The sequence below is a fragment of the Calonectris borealis genome, chromosome 1 (assembly GCF_964195595.1).
Source record: "Calonectris borealis chromosome 1, bCalBor7.hap1.2, whole genome shotgun sequence".
NCBI classification, from domain to species: Eukaryota; Metazoa; Chordata; class Aves; order Procellariiformes; family Procellariidae; genus Calonectris; species Calonectris borealis.
Genome location: NC_134312.1, coordinates 218,391,354 through 218,409,878, shown reverse-complemented (window position 1 = coordinate 218,409,878; position 18,525 = coordinate 218,391,354). Strand labels below are relative to the sequence as shown.

The 18,525-nt window shown below is 37.7% G+C and overlaps 1 protein-coding gene across 2 annotated transcripts in view; it reads left to right on the top strand.

Moving 5' to 3' along the window:
• Positions 1-18,525, top strand: part of FCHSD2 (FCH and double SH3 domains 2) — a 165,230-nt gene that overhangs the window by 105,264 nt on the left and 41,441 nt on the right. For both annotated transcript variants that reach the window (XM_075140363.1, XM_075140362.1), the window contains exon 9: positions 16,195-16,317. In XM_075140363.1, the coding sequence (XP_074996464.1) occupies positions 16,195-16,317 (123 nt within the window). The remainder of the gene's footprint in view (positions 1-16,194; positions 16,318-18,525) is intronic.

Sequence of the window (18,525 nt, the reverse complement as noted above, 5' to 3'; positions counted from 1 at the left end):
TATAAATCTCTTTTATTAATTCAGGACTAGCTATTCTTTTAAGATCCTGTAATACTCCCTTTAAAATGTAGAGGGGATTTATGTAAGTGAAAGAACTATTGTTTCGCTTCCCGTTCTTGTCAGCTGCAAGCCACAAATATTTTGTAATTACAATTAAGCCAGTCATAGATTGCGTTATCTACAGTATCAGATGGGCACAGTAACTTTCCTTTAGAGATGATCGATGAGTGTGCATTGCTTTCTCATGTTCTTTCCTGTGAATGGAGGATTAGTGAAGGGAGGCTGTTGCCCAACACATGATATAAGTGTTCCCGAAGATGTTCATTGTAGGGTTCATAATAGCTGATACGATGCTGTTTTCCCTTCCAGGGACATCAGTCTGTGTGCATACATGCACATAAAACCTTGGGGAAATTAATTCCTTTAATAAGGCCCTATTTGTAGTGTGATTATGCATCCACATAAATTGTTGAATAATTAATACAAAATTGTGCTCTCTTATTTAGGCTTTTTCTTAAATGCTCATATATCACACTTTCCAGTTGATACCTAAGTGTTTCTTTGGACACATTTAGCTTCTTCATAGTCTATTGAATATGTGCTAACTACAGTTTTGAGCATTTATATTCTGTCTGACTGTGCGTAAACATTTACAGGGAAGTGAAAGAGGCTTTCCACCGGAAAGACAACTACTGCTGGTGGTAATGCTGGCAAAATCACAAGCAAGGGAAGTTTAGATGGACTTAACAGTAAGTGGTACTGCCACCACTAGCTATGGTAGCATCTAATATTTTCAATTTCAAATCCACTGCTTGCACCCTGGAAGATCACGTTACTCATCACACAGCCTTTCCGAGCTAACTCGAGACAAAAGAGTGGGTCTGAATCACAACTATTTCTGTTGTACAGATGAAAAACTGAGCGATGGTCACATTTGCCTGATGACAGTCAGCTCTGTCTCACCTCGTGTTTTAACCACAGGGCAATTCCTTATTTAAGCATTTGGTCCAAAAAGGCTATTTATTTCCAGGGGACTTAAGTATTTATTGCTCCATGGGTGGGGAGTGTATAGTGTAAAGACAGAGCATAGCAAAGCCTAATGTATAAATCAGGGCAACTTGCTTAATTATCTTAAAACAATAATCATTTTTCATGGGATAATAAAACTATTTCTTGATAATGCTTCTAACTTGTCAGCAAGTTTTCCTTTGGCATTTTGACAGAAATAACTTTAGAAAAGGGTTGATTGCGAAAAATGTAGTGTGATTTTACAGATGCTCATGAAAGGTATTTCCTGTATAGGAGGTTACGTAGAAGAAGTCATGGTGTATTTATATGAGAAAGCTAACAGGAGGCTGGTATCGTTGGTGCAGTGGGTGGGAGCGACTTGGGAAGGAACAAAGAGAAATAATCAGTGATGAAGGTTGAATGCAATGCAGTAGAACAAGGAAAATGACTGGAAAGCCACAAAAATTCAAAATCACTGCTGGAAAAGGGCCCAAGGAAAGCAGTGCAAGGGTTAAGATCGGGAAGGAGGTACTTTAACAGAGTCCCGGCGGTCTTCTTGAGAAATCTAGTTTAAGGAGTTAACAGAAAACTTTAAAACTTTTTTTTTTTTTTGGCTTTTAAAGATTTTATGTAGAAACCGTTTAGGATTTAGATCAAGCTTCTTCTGTCAAATGTCATAAAACTACCCATTCTGAACAGGAAATGAAACCTTGCCATCTTGTTTCAAAGCCGCGCTGTAATACAATAAGAACGGTTCCCGAAATACTTGGCTCTGGCAGAAAGCAGCCTGCATGCCTTTGAGTCGCTCTGTAGCTAGCGCGGAGAAATAACCAAACTCAGGAAGCACCTGGTGTGCTCTAGTTGGGAGGCAGGTGGGGCTACGTCGAAAAGTTTTAACAAGAAACATGCGACATTCCTACTTTAGAAGTCATGGAGACAGACATCCCGAACAGATCATTCATGGGGTTTTGTTTGGTTGCGATTTTTGTTTTTAGCAACTCCGGGTTCACTTGAAGAATTGAAGACGCAAGGGAAGAGATACTTTTTTCCTTGGCATTTTTCTTTGCTATTACTTGTAACCACCCAATGTTTTAGTGAGTTACCTGGAATTTACACATATTTACACTGAAACGGTGAAAAGCTCATGTGCCGTTTTTAAAATTGAATGCATGTGCACAGGTTTTGTCCTGTTAAATGAGATATTAAACTATAAATGTTACTGAAACTGTGGACTAAATGGCAGTCTGTAGGGCTTCTCTATATGAGAAACAAGCAGTCCTGTGCCCCCAGAGTTGGTTATTTAGGACCAAAGTGATAATGGAGTTGGTACTGAAAACATTCAGATGCTCCGTTGGATGATTCAAAGTGAAATCCAAAGGTTTCTGTGAATAACTGCTGCTTCATAAAAAATGAAGTACCTAGTTGTGTAGCTGTCTTGCTAGATACTGCATTTTTGATGAAACTTAGCCAATATAGGTTGCAAATTGAAGGTGGTCATCTAGACGCATTGGAGCTAGTGGCAAAGATGAGCTGTTTTTAATCCTCTACCAAAGCCTCTAGGAATGGTAGAAAAATTTTGAAAAGTGTTTGAAGCCCAGTCTTGCTATAGATTTTGTTGTCTTCAAGGAGCGCGGAAAGCGGTTTAGAAGAAGACAAAACATGTTATAATGACCATCTTTTGATGGAGACTGTGAGGACGGATGTAGTGTCTTGTTCGTCAATGGCAGGAGAAAACATTTCTGAGTGACTTAACTTATGAAAGAGATAGAGGAATTATAAGAAGGAGATAAGACCCAAAATAGCACAAGCCCGGTAAGTGTGAGATGGAAAACGTTACACTGAATTTGAAGCATAATTAAATCCTGAAAAAAGTTACTGAAAAAATGGCTTCTAATCTATTTTTTTGCATCTCAGTGTCACACTGGAGGGAGGCAAACCTGGTGAGAGTTTTTACAGAACTGAGGAGGTTTACATAGGGTACGGCTGTCAAATTGTGTCAAAAATTTTATTTTTTCAGCTTCAAAAGCTTTGCTTCCCTGTTTCAACATGAGTCCGTTTGGTGACAGTGTAGTTGTTCGCTAGTATGGATGGGTGGAGGTGAGGAGCGGGTCATCAGTTGTCATAGCCTGCGTGGACAATGGCTGTTTGAGCTGTGTTTTTGGCACAGGCGTTAGAAAAGTTTCTTGCCTTGGGATCTCTTCCTGCAGCTGAATTCTGGGCTTGTGCTTGTGAGCCTTTACGGGTGCCGTGGCTTGCAGCGCGCGCTCAAAAGGCAACACACAACATCGGGTTTCGGCTCCTTTTGAGAGGTCAGTAAATGGCTCAGGGCTCCATCAGCAACGAAAGGGGCGTGCAGCTGATACTAGAGGAGAGAACTGTTCCTTCAGTGTGAGCTGCTCTGAAAGGAAATGAACGGAGCTGATCCATGCGCCATTGGAATTAGGCCACAGAAGGGCATTAGGAGGCAAGAAATTCCTATTTAGCATTTACAAATTGCTAGGGAGATAATTGATTGGAAAGCTGGCCGAAAAGCTCGGTCAAGGGAGGAGGAGGAGGAGGGGGGAATCCTGCAATATGATTTGTCTGTCTACCTGCTAGTTTTCATACAGGAAAAAAAAAAAAAATCCCATCTGTTCAAGTTGTCATCTCTGCTAAAAATGCTTTATAGCTAGGATAAACCCCCTTGTCGTGGAAGGGAAGCAAATATTCCCTACCAGTAGATTCATTAGATCCGAAATGCCGGACGACTGCCTAGCTGGAACAGTTTAGTCCAACTGAACAAGGATATTATTTTGTAATGTTTTGCAAATTACTGAAGCACTAAGGTAACTGCTCATACGACTTGAATGCTAATTAAAAGAAATGATGTCTCTCTGGTATACCCAGTGCTGCTCATTGTTAATGGGAAGAACCTGTGCAGTGCAGCTGGTTCATCAGAACCCCGTCTGCTGTGCGTGCACTTGCTTTCCCCTTGGCAGCAGCATCGTCCAGAAGCATCGAGCAACACCCTTCAAATAGTGCCTTTTAAAAATCTTAATGGATTTCAGAAACTTCAGGAACGTTTACATGCTTAGATTCAAGGACTTCAGTCTCGCATAACTCAAAATTATGGGAGCTGAAAATGATCTAAAGATACTGGGAGAAAATTTGTTTGAAAGAATCATGATAACATCCTGATTTTTAGGTGCTTAAATTTATTTGGAGAAGCTACTTTTGACTGAAGTATAAAACCAGGTATGTGGAGATAGGTAGAAATCAACTTTCTAGTTCAAGCTAAAGAATATTAGGAATAAAATTTTTAAACTGCTTCTATTAATCATATTGTTCAGTGTTTTATATTAGACGTTAGATATAATGATTTAATAGATGAGAATTCCATTTAATAAAAGAGAAGTTAAAAAAGATATGGAGTCCTAAGAAAAAGGTGAATTAAAAGAAGACAGCAAATCTGAGTGAGAAGCGTCTTTTTTCTAAGTAAAATCTTCAGAAATATTTGTGACTATGTGTATACCCAAATAATTCAACAAGTTTTAATAGTTGACCCATTTCTGTCATGCTTCGCTCTCCTCAATGGGCATTCATTCAGTTGGATTATTATAGTATATTTTTATGGTATGCATATGTGATTTCAGGTGCGAATGTCTCTATTTAAATTCTATGTATCAGCGTTCACGTTTAACACAGACCCTGCCATGTAGCTGGTCTAGAAGCCCATTTCAAATTTAAAAGGGGATGTCAGAGAGAGTGTTCATTGAATTAACTTTGGTGAAAGTCTCTATTTATTTAATAGCAAAGACTAGGTATTAAAGATAGCCTTGTATCAAAGAAATCCCAAGCCTACCAGGTTCTTGGGACATCTCTTGCTATGTGATTTAAACTTTGCTTGATCTATTCTGACCGTATAGTGTTGTTAGGACATCTGAGCAGTATTATTGTGAAATTGAGTAGTTTTTAAAAGGGTTTGAGTATTAATCATAGAGTGTGCAGCAATGTTGAAATAAGTTTGAAAAGAAGCTTACTTTAATGCAATTACGTTCATCAAATGATGTTATGAGAGTAAAATATATTCAAGTGTTTCCAGTCAGGCCATGCTTAAGAAGTGATTTAATTAAAAGATAGTTTAACACCACCTGATCCCATTTTGTTCACTTTTCTGTTGATTTTTGTTAACCATCGCTGTCGTGTATCAAATAGTAGAAGCTTATAAAATACTGTCGGCTTTTGGAGAAAATGGTACAACCAATGAACCCATCAATACCCGTTTAGGAATACGGCTTGTAATGGTTTTTTTTTGTGCCAGACTTTGTGTTGGGGGTGGGGGGGATCTGGTTAAAAGAGATAAACCTTTCACAATATTTTTAGTTACAGACTTCAGACCAAAATTATCTTTCTCCTCCCCCACTAGTGCTTGTAAGGAGTACATGCATAAACTGTTAACATGATTCCCCTGGGAATAAATGAGAATGGACTACTAAAAGTAATAAAGCATAATTGGCACGTGGAATTCCCGAGCGACCTTTGGGAAACATGAATTAATCTTTTCTGCTGCAATGCAGCTGCTATACCTTTGGCATACCCCTATGATGTTTTTTCCTTTATTGCTTGAGATAATTTCTTTCATTGTTCTATGTTTCTATAATTATTACAATAATCACAGTATTGTGACTCTGAGCTACTTTCCTTTTAAGAACATGTTGCTTACTTGTGTAGATTACAAAAAATTCCTAAAAATAGTTTCACTTGCTTTGGTCCTTAAATTTTAATATGACTGGTAGAGAGTATTTAGTAATCCTTTAGTAAAGTGCCTTTTCAGGAACACGGGGTTTGCTGTATGAAGTATGCTCTGCCCTTTTCATACTGTTTAATTAATTGACATTTTAATATAAAATTTAAAAAATGCATTTTAATTTGAGTTGGAAAATGTCTTCATTATCCTGAAAAGACCCTTTGTGTTGTGGATTAAACAGTGCAATGTTACAGTTGTAGGACCGTGTCAAACTGCAGGTTGTGTGTCTTTGGCATGATAAGGATCTGAAATGCTCAGTAATAGGTAAAATTTGTTCAAGTTTTTAATATTGCAATATTGCCATCACTAAACTTAGAAGAATATCTTTTGAAAAGCCTGTTCACTGAATAGTTTACTGGAAGTGACAGGTAACTTTAAACCCATGTACAGAAAAAAAAACATATGGAAGTGATAAATCCAAATAGCGGTTGGGAACAACAGCCTGTGTTGGAGCAGAAAAGTTTTTGTTCAACGGATTTATTTGAAGAAGTAAATGAAAAGCACACTGGACAAAATGCTGTTAAAATGATAATACAGAGATTGAATCAACTGAACAAAAACTAAAAACAGTAATGGCAAAACAGATGTTTAAAAAAATGGAAGGATGCAAAGGAGAAAATAAAAGCTCATAAGGAATGCAAATGATCGGTATCTGATTTTTTTTTTACATTTTTTTATGCATTTTATCTGCCAAGGGAGTATTTTTAACTATTAAGAAACATGGGGTTTGGTATGAAATGCATTTTCACATGCACATTTGCGTCAATTTAAGGTTTCTGTTCCTTAGTCTATATTCTTGTAGAACATAGAGGATTTTGAGACTTATGCAGAAGAGCTAGTGTGTCCGAGTCAAGGATGTTTCATCTGGAGTATGAGGCTTATATGGAGACTTGCTGGTAAATCCACAGTGGATTTTTTTGACACAGTGGAAGTCTGTAGTAAGGAAAAATTTCAAGAGCTTTCTTGGAGATGGGTCTGTGTTTGTGTGTGACTAAATCTTGTAGGAGCTAAGAATCATCATGGTTCTAGCCCATTTTTGAACAAAGTACATTTCTTTAACCTACCTTCCAAATTATGTAAAAATATATATGTATTTTTTAAACGGAGCAACAAAATAATTCATTGTTGGGTACATTTTCCTACTGAAGAAAAAATAAGAAAGCCAGCTGCAGTTGTTAGACACACCGCATACTCCACTGCTGTTCAGCGGTCATTACGATGATGATGATGTGGTCAGCATAAGAATCCTTGAATATCAGAAATCAGTGGCAAAATGCTGAATGATTTAAATATACATTTTTCCGTGTGAAGGAAGCCAAATATTGTTGGTAGGAACAGTATAGACTACTCTTCAGATATGAAGATAATGTGACGGTGACAGTCTGCCACAAAGCCTTCTTCTGAGTGTTGGATTTGAGCCAGAATTTTTTTTTCCAAGAATGAGGAAGTACAAAAGCAAAGATGATTGCACCAGTGCAATTTATTGAAAATTAGTCGTGTCAGAAGAAGGATCCCCTTGGGATTTATTCCAGTGCTATGAAAGAAAAAGCAAAATAGGTCCAAGAAGTCTTTGGAGATGACACTTAAAAGCTCCTGGGAAAAGGAGGTGTATTTCTAGATTATAAAGAACCTGTTTTCATCTTCCAGGTTTTTTAAGCCTTATACAGTAGAATTTTTGAAGATCTGATGTTTTCTTTCTTATGGCAATCTTACATCAGGGTATTCCCACTGATGTAAGTGGAATTATTCTTGAACCCTGAAGTGTTGATTTAATGCTATCTTCATCAGGTAGCTCTCACGGCAATCTGCCTTGTGGGGCAAAGAATTATTTCCAAAGAAATAAGAAGAATTTCCAAAGGAGATTTCCTTCAGTGCCTGTGTTCACCTACCAGACCCTCATCATTAAATGTGACAACTACAGGGGACTGCCATGAGATCTGTGGAGGCATATGTAGGAGTACTTAATATTATCATTAATTTTGCTTATACTTGTTTTAAAGGAACTTTGTCTCTGGATTGGGGGAGGGTGATGGGCATCTGTTGGTGGCCATTCCATGTTTTTCTGTGCTCAGAGTAGACTTCAGAGCACCAGCAACAAAGGTTTTTTCATTAAAAACAATGACCCTGCCTAAATTGTAAAGGAACAAAATGATGTGCAGAACAATCATCAAGTGACTAATGAGACCAAACAAAGAACTTGCAAACAAGCCCAAAACTATTGACACTAGAAAATACAAAGCTCTGGGGTAAGGGAAAGTGCAAAGTGTGTTTATGAGCACCGAGCTGAAAGGCAAGCAAACAGAAGTCAGGGCACTTCTTGTCTTCTAGTGTTTATTGTTCCCATGTTTGCCGTGATGAAAGCTCCTTCTCTGGGTTGGGAGAAAAGATGAGGAAACTAAGATAGCTTCTGCAACCTTTGTTGATTTAAATAGAGTGTTTTATGCATTTTGCAGCCTTTTTCATCATATTCTCTTCTACCTTTTGGTCTGCTTTTTTAAATTCCACTCGTTCCCAGATTTTTTTATCATTTCTCTGCTCCTGAGCAGTATGGATATGTCTCTGGAATATCTTTTGCTTCCTTGTTCACAGCTGGCTGTTTAAGAATGTACTTCTGAAGAACATGCAGTCATGCAGGATGTTGATTCAAGAAAAAGAAAATAAAAAGAAACAGGAGAAGCTAATTAGCTTGACAGCAACAGTACAGCGAGACAGTTACAGAAATTCCTTAAAATTATTTTCTATGAAACTGCAAGAAGGAGCAGAAGCCAGAAAGGTGGCAGAGGATCTTTCTGTAGGGACTCTTGAGTTATTGGGCCAAAAGCTTCTTAATTTCAAGGAGATATGAACAGGTTGGTGGCTGGGGAAGTAGAAGGGTTTGCTCTAAGTGCAGTAAGGGCTAGCAAAGTAAAAATGTCTGCAAGTTACTACCCTTTTTGTTTGTTTTGGCTGATACTTTGTCTCTGACAATGCTTGACATTCAAAGAAACTATGTGCTGCAGGAGTTGAGGACAACTGAGGTGCCCAGGACCCCAGGCTGTCCACCTGTACTTTAGGGTTGGTATCAACTGAAATACTTCCAGAGTAGAGCTGAAGATTGCCATGTTACAGAGGAAGCAATCAAAAGCAGTTTTAATTGGGAAATTCAAGTAAAAGTAGAGTGGTTTTGCTGCAGTATTTAATTTTTACAAAGTGTTGAAGGGATCAGCATGAGCAGATGAACAATATTCTGCACAGGAATGCACACCTTGGATAAGGAACAAATGCTGGTGTTACTCAATCATGATTTAGAAAACTTTTTTCCCTGTCCACATCCCAGGTAGCTGCATAGCAGCAGTCATCTAAGAAAAATCAAGGGTTTCATTCTTGTCCGCCTTTTTACAGTTGCCTCTTTAGGACTGGTCCCAACTCTCTTATAGCTCTGCGTTTTGAGTAGCAGCTGCCTGCCTCAAATTAAAGAGAGTCCTTCCTTGCTCTGTGCAGATGTGTCTTCTTTAGGGTACTTGTGTTTCCCTTCTGTGGGACCCCACTAAATTCCGGATGTTCGCAGGCAGAACTAGCTAGAGTTACTTCACCAAGAGTGAGTTGGACCTGGACCTCTCTATGAAGCGGGCTTACCACTACAGCAGCGTTAGATGTGCAAGATTATCCTGGGATACAGATAATTTTATGGCCTTAGCTTAGCACTGTTTTGCATTGGATGCAAACTGTGGGGCTGTACTACTGCGTAACTTGAAATCCTGATTTTACAGAGCTAAGCTTAGGTGGTCTTTTCTCCTTCTAGGCTGAAGAAATTCAGCACTAACTTTTTGATCCAAAGAAGAGAGTAGTTTTTTGTCATCAGCTTTTCTTAGCAGCTTTCTCTACTTGCACATACAGTTTAGCAGAAAAAGAGGATTTTTATCGAATGCTGAGCCTGTAAAGGGCAGGCTAGGCAGCAGGCTTCCAGTCATTTTTAAGTCGGACTTCAGACTTCAGTATCGTGATCGGTGCAGACACCGTGCAGTTGTTCCTGCAGGATTGCAATGACTGAGAAATGCAGAAGCTCGCACTAGTTTTATGTCAGCAGATACACGGTTGCTGCAGGCATGCTGTTCAGGGACACTTCTCTTGCTTTGATCTTGGGTTTGTTGGTAATTTATATATAGAAGTCGCGTTTTGTTGACAAATACTCACAGACCTGATTTACTTTTATGTTAGGATGTCTTGATTGAGAAGGGTATTTCTGTAGTGACAAATACTGCAGCGATGGAAGAATTTTAAAAGAAAAAAAGACTTAAAGAAAGCAAGCTCCTTTTCTATATTACAAGAAAATGATACCTAGAATAAATTACTACCGGGAATCAGCATTTTTAAGGGAAAATCACTGTGGAATGTAACTGTTAACTGAAAAAGATGGGTTTTCCTGACCTTCCTTCCTTTCTCTCCCAGTGTCCTTGGGAAATGCTGTTACGTATCACGGATCCGAATACTGCTGAGTTCGGCAAAGCCAGCTGATTCAAGTTGTTGACTTTATTACTTCTGAGTTTTAGATGAGTTTTTAAAATACTCTATCCTTCACTGTCAAATAATACGAGATATGTTGCTATGCTTGGGATAAAATACATACAGATTACTTTTGTTCTTAACCTCTCATAGACCCAGAAGGGTGCTTAAGCTAATGTCTTAATAGTAATAATTCCTGTTAACAATTTAGCTATTGTTGTACGTACCCCAACCTTTCCTTTTTATGTTCCTTTTTGTATTCTGAGATATCTGCATATAAAAATGAAAACACTTGGAGTCTCATTTACCAAAATCATTCAACTGAAAATTCCCAGACTGCACCGTTCGTGAGATCACACTGTTTATTTAATGGATTATAGGCATGAGTTTTAAACACAAACACTCAAAAAGCTTCACTCAGCATGCATGTTATGTAATTTATATTGGGGTTTTTTTTTAATGTTAAGTAAGAAAAAGTTTAGAGTAGTGTTACGGAAAATACAGGATGAAAAATAGAGTCCCTGTTCTTAACGGCTTACAGGTTGTTTTCAAAACAAAACAGATCAGGGATAGATAAAACAGGGTTTCTAATGCAAATGAGAATAGGGTGGTATAAGAATTTAGTTTTAATTTTTAATAGGCTACCTAAAATAGAGAGAAAGCATCTGTGGTACGGGTCTCCCTTTTTATTTGAGGGGTTTGCTTTGATTACTTAACAGGAAAATACGTCACATTACCCTGATGCAATACCATTGACTTCATAGAAAAGTTATCACTCCACAAACACAATGATTTTTGTTCAGTTCATTTAAAACTTTTCCTTATCTTCTCATTTTCAGACTGTAGCCCGGGTGGGGCAGCGTCAGGTCTAATTTTATGTTACCTCCACCCATGTAAGGAAATTCTTTGCCTTCAACATCAGCTATATTGTTTCCGGCAAAGTGGTGGCAGCTTATGAAGCATTTGTCAAGGTTTTTAATGTTCGGCATAGGGAAAATTAGCACAGGTAAACTGTTGAGTTACATTAACTCACAAAAGGTTGGGTGTTACAAGTGAAAACTTCATTTGATCCACAATGGTCGTCTTATCGAAAGAGTGGGGTTCCAGTGAGGGTTAGGGAGTTCAAAAATATACAAAAATATAAGTACTTGTGTTTAAAAATATAAAATTATTTCTAGGCAGTGATGATTCAGATGAGGCTAGTGTAAATTAGTCAGTGAAAACACATGTGGCATTACAAGTGTGGTTTTAATTGTGTTTTTTTAGCTTGGTACTGTAAGGTCCAGGTTTTGGTGCCTGGTGGATTCAGATCACTAAATGAGAGGTTTAATTTGAACACCTGAGTTTAAACTGTAAAAATATTAGTAAAGCTTCAGCATGGCTTAGCAGTTTCTGTGCAAGACAAACATGAATAGAATAACAGGAATATTTCAGAAATAAATGAGATAAAATGGAAGACCTGCCCTTGGTGCCTTTGCACAACTTTGGTCTGCATTATGCACGGGTCAAATAATTTCCATTGTTTCTTTGGGATTTGAGAAGGAATGAGTCTTTTAAAATAAAAAATGCATAGTAGTTTAGCTTGTTCTCCGTCTTCTCCAAGAAATTGAAATGGTAATTTTTAAATGGAATGTGACTGAGACCTGTAAATATTCTAGTGAAGAGACCTCGAAGTAAGTTACATGAATGAACATGAAACATTCAACACGGTGTCTTTTCTACATCGTGCATTATCATCTTAGATTAAGAGCAATGTCCCAAAGGCAACCAAATATACTAACGATATCTAAAATAGTTTTATTTACATCTTTGCTTTTGAGGAAATCTTTTTAGAACATAGAATGATTAAAGCCAACGCATATGAGTTAGAATAGAATAGAAGTTAGTTCCTAAAATGGTTAATATAGTCTCTTGAATTAAAAAAGAAAAACCTCCTCAAAATGATGATCTATATGGGGACTGAAATTTTGTTCCTAGGAAAAATATGTTACATTATACTTGAAACTTTATGTTGAAATCAGAAAAATGTTCTTCCCCCCCTCGTCATTTTATTGAATTTGATTTGAATTAATGTATAGGATTTCTTATAAAAATACACTTTAATTTGTTTGTATATCCATTGCCTTTGTTAACAGTTTCAATTTTTGTCAGTCGTAATTTCAGCCTTTATCTGCTAAAGCTTGGACTCGGGGAAGTACTTTTTTGCCTTTAGTATGACAATTTCACTGTAAAGAAATTATTTCTTAAAAAACACTGACTTTTTTCTATCCTTGGAAATGGTAATTCCATAGTACTTAACTTCATATTGTCTTAGTTCTAATGCCAGATTTGTTTAAAAAAAAAAAAAAAAATCTTGATTTCCTTTTGAGGTTGGAAAAAGACAGGTTTTTCAGTCTTATTGTAATACAGTAAGTGATTTAGTAATCTTTTGAGATTCAGAAAGAGAACAAAAGCCATTGTAGTGAAATAATGTGTGTTGGGTTTTTTTGACACACCCCACCCCCCCCCCCCCAGTTTTCTCTTCAAGTGGTGTGATCGGAAATTTTGAAAAGACTTTTTATTTCTAACCTAAATTGTGATGTTCAGTGGTTTGGGTTAGAGTGTTTGTAAGTAAATGAGGCTCAGATTAGGTATTATAAAATCCTACATGAATGTTAATTTACATTGTATAGTTCAGCAAGTCAAATCTTTTGTTTTAATATTAACATATCCAGCTTGATATAATAATTACCATTTTATAGAATGAATAGTTACGTTATATTGAAAGCAATTTTTAACCAGCCAGCTCTCTAATCCTATAACTGATGGGATTGTCACTTTTTCTGTGCAACGATGAGTTTTTTAGCGTGTGTTGGATTGCGCGCTTAGCTGTGGGTGTACTTGGCTGACAAATGTGCCTGTGTTGTGTTGTGCTGACTTTAATAACTTCAAATCTGGCAGCTCTCATCGGTATTTAAAAACTTCATCATATTGAAACTGCTTTTAATTAATGAAAGGAGAAGGGCTTTAATGCAGTATTCACATGCCGATAGATTTGTATGCTTCCTAATGTTTTGACACACTTTGATGTTCTTTCTTATACATCTTTCTTCTATATCTCTATATCACATTGAGGGGGGTATTCTGGCATTTTAGCACAAAACTTCAGAGCTGTGGTCACTGAAAGAGGAGTGAGGGAAAAATGAAATTAAAGTTTATATATCTTTTTATATTCCTAGAACTATAGAATACAGCTGTAGAGGAAGAATTTAATTCCTAGTGCTTGGTAGATAATAGTTGCAGAGAATAAACACATGTTGAGATGGGCTTCATCTCACCCAGCTTTGTATGACCACCGTGTAGACGTGTATATCTAAGCTAATTGTCTGGGCGCTATTTACGGTCAGTGAAGAGGAATAGGCACTTAGCATGCTGCGTTTCGTCTGACCTATTTTAACCATCTATCTTAGAGGGAGATGAATCACACCACAGAAGTACCAGCTTCTCTCCATTGACTCTAAAAAGGACCTAGAGTGACAAACTCCAACGTAGATGTCTGCACTGTAGAAGTCTTAAGTTAAATGACATGAACCCCTCCTGCTGGGTTTAACATAAAAAAAACATATGGGCTTGATATGAAGGCAGGGAGAGTGAGCTCTGAAATACTCATTTATAGCATACTGGAATGAAAAAATCACAGCTGCTCTGCAAACTGAGCATTTATAATTGCTTTGCCAAGTTTAAACTATTTATTTACATTTATTAGCAGAGTTGCTCTCCAGCCCGGTGTTTGATCTGAAAAGCTTTAGGAACAGATATGCTCGATCATAAAAGTCTGCAAGTTCCGTTTTGGGGGAGTTTCAGGATTGCCATGGTCGTGCAGCAGTTCTCCTGACCGCACAACCAGTCTTGGCAATTTTATACGTCATTTGTATTCTCTGAAAGTGCAAGATAGACCTGCTATTGGGACTGTACGTATCTGATGTGAAAACAAATGCCCTTGAAATGGGATGCTAACTTTGGCGCTCATGTAACTATGATACTGAGAGCTCATCCCTTTAGCGTTATAAAAGCACACGAAGTGTTAAAATCCTCATGCTAACCTAGGACTATGCCTTATGAATTAAATGTGCATTGCAAGATGAATTCCAGTAAAGCTGTGCCTATACCAAGAGAGACAAGAACTGAAGCTGCATATGTTGTAGCTGTAGATTTTTATGGATTTGCAGTTGGGAATTTCCTGACATCTTTGTCAGATGATCATCCCAGCCATAAGCTCATATTACGTAATTATTTTAGTAAGAATTTTTAAAAAAATGATGCCTAACGGTGTATTTGGTAGAGCTGACATCACTTGTAAGAGCCTGGAGAAGTTAACCTATAGCTCTTTCCCAGCCATACGGTGTGTCTTCCTTCGCTTAACAGAGCCTTCCGTGGCTGGGGGCCTCAAGGAGCTGCCCTGGCTGCTGACCCCTCGAGAGCGGCCTTTGATACGGGTAGCGGGCAGCATGGCTGAGTGAGCCGGCCACATTGTGGTGGCTTGAAAGAAATTCCCGTATTTGCTGCTAGTTTGGCATGGCGGCCTGTCTGTCTGTTTTCTGATGGCCGTGGTTTTTGCACTAGCAAGTTTGAGGCAGGTTTAATGTCTAAGGTTGAAGGAGAAAGTCAGCCTGTGCTAGGAAGTACTTTACACTTGGTAGGTGGAGGAAGAAGAAAACAGCGTAGTATAAAGTGGATTTTGGATATAAAATTTTGGACACGAGAATTCCAGTCGCACAATTTTATTATTTTCCTCAAAGCATCCTTCACTAAGGATGTCTGTATGTTAAGTTTCAGTTTCATCTGGTGGTTGCTGTAGGTGTGTGCTGATGGTGGGTGAAACCTTTTTGCAGAAGGAAAATCTCTTCTGCTGTTCGTCGTCACTTCTGAGTGATTTGTGTCTGCTTTACATGTGTCTGTTAGCCTTGTCTTAAATGTTGGGCTTGATTTTGCTGGGGCAGGAACTATTTCTTAAGGCTTGCACAATTTCACCTTTATTTTTTCCTCCCTGACTTTTCAAAGTGATTTATATAATCAAATGCAATTTTATATAGAAATGCATTCTTGAATCTGTTGAAATCTGGTATACGCTATTTCAATGAGTATACTATTGAAATGGATATCTGTGAAATAGATATTTAAATATATCCAGAGTTGAACATTTAAATGAAATGTTCAGTCACTTGCAAAGTCGTACATGCAGACATACAGAACTTGCATGAAACCTACGTGTAACCTAGGCCACGTGATGTGATTTTACGGCTCTGGTTACAACAGGGCTTTTGAGTTTGAACTTTGTCATCCTCTGGTGACTACTAAGTTTACGATACGTTTTTGTTACGTATTTGGTATTTCTGTGCACAGAAGAGAAGTGTTGTGCTAGTGTGAAATGGCAGCTATTGATCAGCAGTTTTTAATAAGCAAAGAGCTGTGTATCTGAGGCATACAGATGTTGAGTGTCTTGGAAATGTCATTTGGAGTGCGGTACAGTGACTTGAAGAGTGCTCGGGCTGGTAGAAGCCCCATATCCTTGCACTTACTAGGTCCCTTTCTTGACATAAATGACATCTCCCCGAGTGTATTCACTTATCCAAACCTGACCTCACTGCTCTGCTATGGCCATATTACACAACTGGATGGAAATAATTTAATATAATGTGATATTGTTACGGTGCTCTGTGGTGCCATCTAATGGAAATTAAGCACTGTCATTCCTCCTTGTCAAAAATGAAAGATGTCCACCTGTCACTATCCAGGCTAATAATTACAGGTGAATATGTGTTAAAAGAAATTATACGAGCATCTTACAAATCTAAACATGAATATTAATCATATACAAAAGTACACATTGCTTTTCTTAATTTCTTTCTTAATTTCCTCAAATTCTTTCTCTCATACAGGCTCTTGATGGAAACGTATATGATCACCTTAAGGATTATTTAATGGCATTCAGCAGGACTGAACTAGAGACATGCCAAGCTGTACAAAACACATTCCAGTTTTTACTGGAGACTTCCAGCAGGGTAAGTTTTTACTGAATGATCCTTTGTAACTGAATACTTACAGCATATATATAAGTTCCCAGGCTTAAGATTTGCTTCCAAAATAATGACAAAACTGAATGGTTATTATTTTTGGTTACTCCTGAATGGTATTAAGTTCAAAGAAACTAGACAGTTTTCTCAGGGAGAATTTTTCCTATTGCCACCCAGGCTGCATTCTCATGAGTGCATTTACACAGTACAAGTCTTTAGAGAACAGCAATCAAGAGATGTTCAGTTATACTCACTCTGCCTGTTTGGAAAGAGAAATTGCAGTTGAGTTCTGCACTGGGTAATCTGGAACCACATTAGTCATCCATCACAGTAAAGCCCTGTGAAACTGTTTGGATCGTTTCTTAATAATTGACTGTCAACTTAAAAAACAAAACATTATGGCATTTTTTCCTTTGAATTAAGAATGGCAAATACAGAAAACAGGTTAGAGTCTTGTCATAGACGTGGTTTGTTTGCTTTGTTGAGCAGCCAGAATCAGGAATACGTGATTGCTTCCAGGATAATTTTGATACTTAAATAATTCATCTGCTGGGCTAAAAAAAAAAAATAATTGCCATTGAGCTCAAACAAGCTGCTTTGGTGCAGTCATAATATTCCTTTATACGGATACCTTAACCACCTGCACAGAAACAGAGCTCATTTATGCAGGGACTTACGTAGAAACAACATATTTAACATGTTCCTTATTCACCTGCAAGCATGCTAACTCTCACTTTATTAGATATAAAGCGAGTGGATTAAAAGTTGGCTTCGTGCTAGCTTGTCTTTGAATTTACTTGGCAGCAACTGTAAAGATAATGAAAACACCATTTTATCTTCTGTTGGAAAAAGACTTTCAATAATTTACCTTGGTGTACGTCATTCAAGTCGGCTTAAAATATCTTCCCCAAAAATGCTGGGTTTGAATCTTTTAAATAAATATGCTTCTATATAATGTCTACATATTCATAGTTAATTTCTCAATATTGTATTCAGTGCTTTGTGATCAGAATATTTGGAGTATTGCCCGTCTGGGACTTTCATCTAACTAAACTGTCATTTCTAAACAGCTCATTTGCGTAGGAATACCTTCGTCGTATATTTGTGTGCGCTGAGCTTGTGAGAGCTTGTGTTAGCAAGCCTCTGTGTGGCCAGAAGCCTGCAGGTCTGGCTTATTTTATACAGTAATGTCATGCTGTATGTTTGAGGAAAATAGTTCTGTTTCTGCTTTACTCAGTTAGTACAATGCCTGGAGAACGAACAAAAATGTAAATACAGCTGTCAGGTCAGAACAGGATTTTTACAACTGGTTTATGGCTCATCAGCACCAATTTTCTTGTAGTTCAAGAATGCAGAGAAGAAAAATTTGTATTACATTACTACTAAAAACGTGTGTCTTGCTCTGAAATACTAAATGCGTTAATCGGTGGCTTATTCCACGGACGTCGGCTTTGCTCATCCTTTCTTTTGAACTTTAAGCATTTCCTGTAGGTCCACGTTGCAGGAATCAGCACAAAAAGGAGAGGTGAATCTGGCGCAGAAACTCTACATCAAAAGCTATGCATGTGTTTCAAAAGTAGCTTGACTGTTAAATATGTAACAAATTTGTTAGCAAGTTAGTAATTTGGAATAAAACCCAGCTTGCTATCAAAGCAAAGATTTAAATATTTATTGTGTTTTTTTAGTATTTCACCTGTTTTTTGTTAGTTTTAAGTACAAAATCACAAGCTTGCCAAGCTACGTTTGGAAAAGTCACTTTAGATCATTGATCGAAGTGCTTTAGTTTTTCCATCTAAACTATGTTTTTGTTTACAGGATGGAATTAAATTGTATTTGTTTTAGAACAAGGCAAGTTGCTTCCCAGAAGTGCCTGCTTACCTCTTGAGTGTCGGAGAGCCAGAGGTGGCTGCTTCAGATGGGCAGGGCTGTGTTGTGTTCAGCTGCTCGGGAGATTGTCAGTCACCTAATGCTAATGCAGATTGAGGGAGACATCTCAAAAACAAGTTTTCTGTATAAAACGAAGGTTTTTCACAGTTTATTGTAGCATCGTTTGTTGCAGCTTTGGAGGTTTTATTACTGCTAGGTTGGCGTGACCCATGTCATTCCTCTGGCATGTCCAGGAAATATTACCCTCTGACACTGAGCATATGAAAATGCAATTTAACTTCCTTTTCACTTGAACAGTCTTATTCAAGA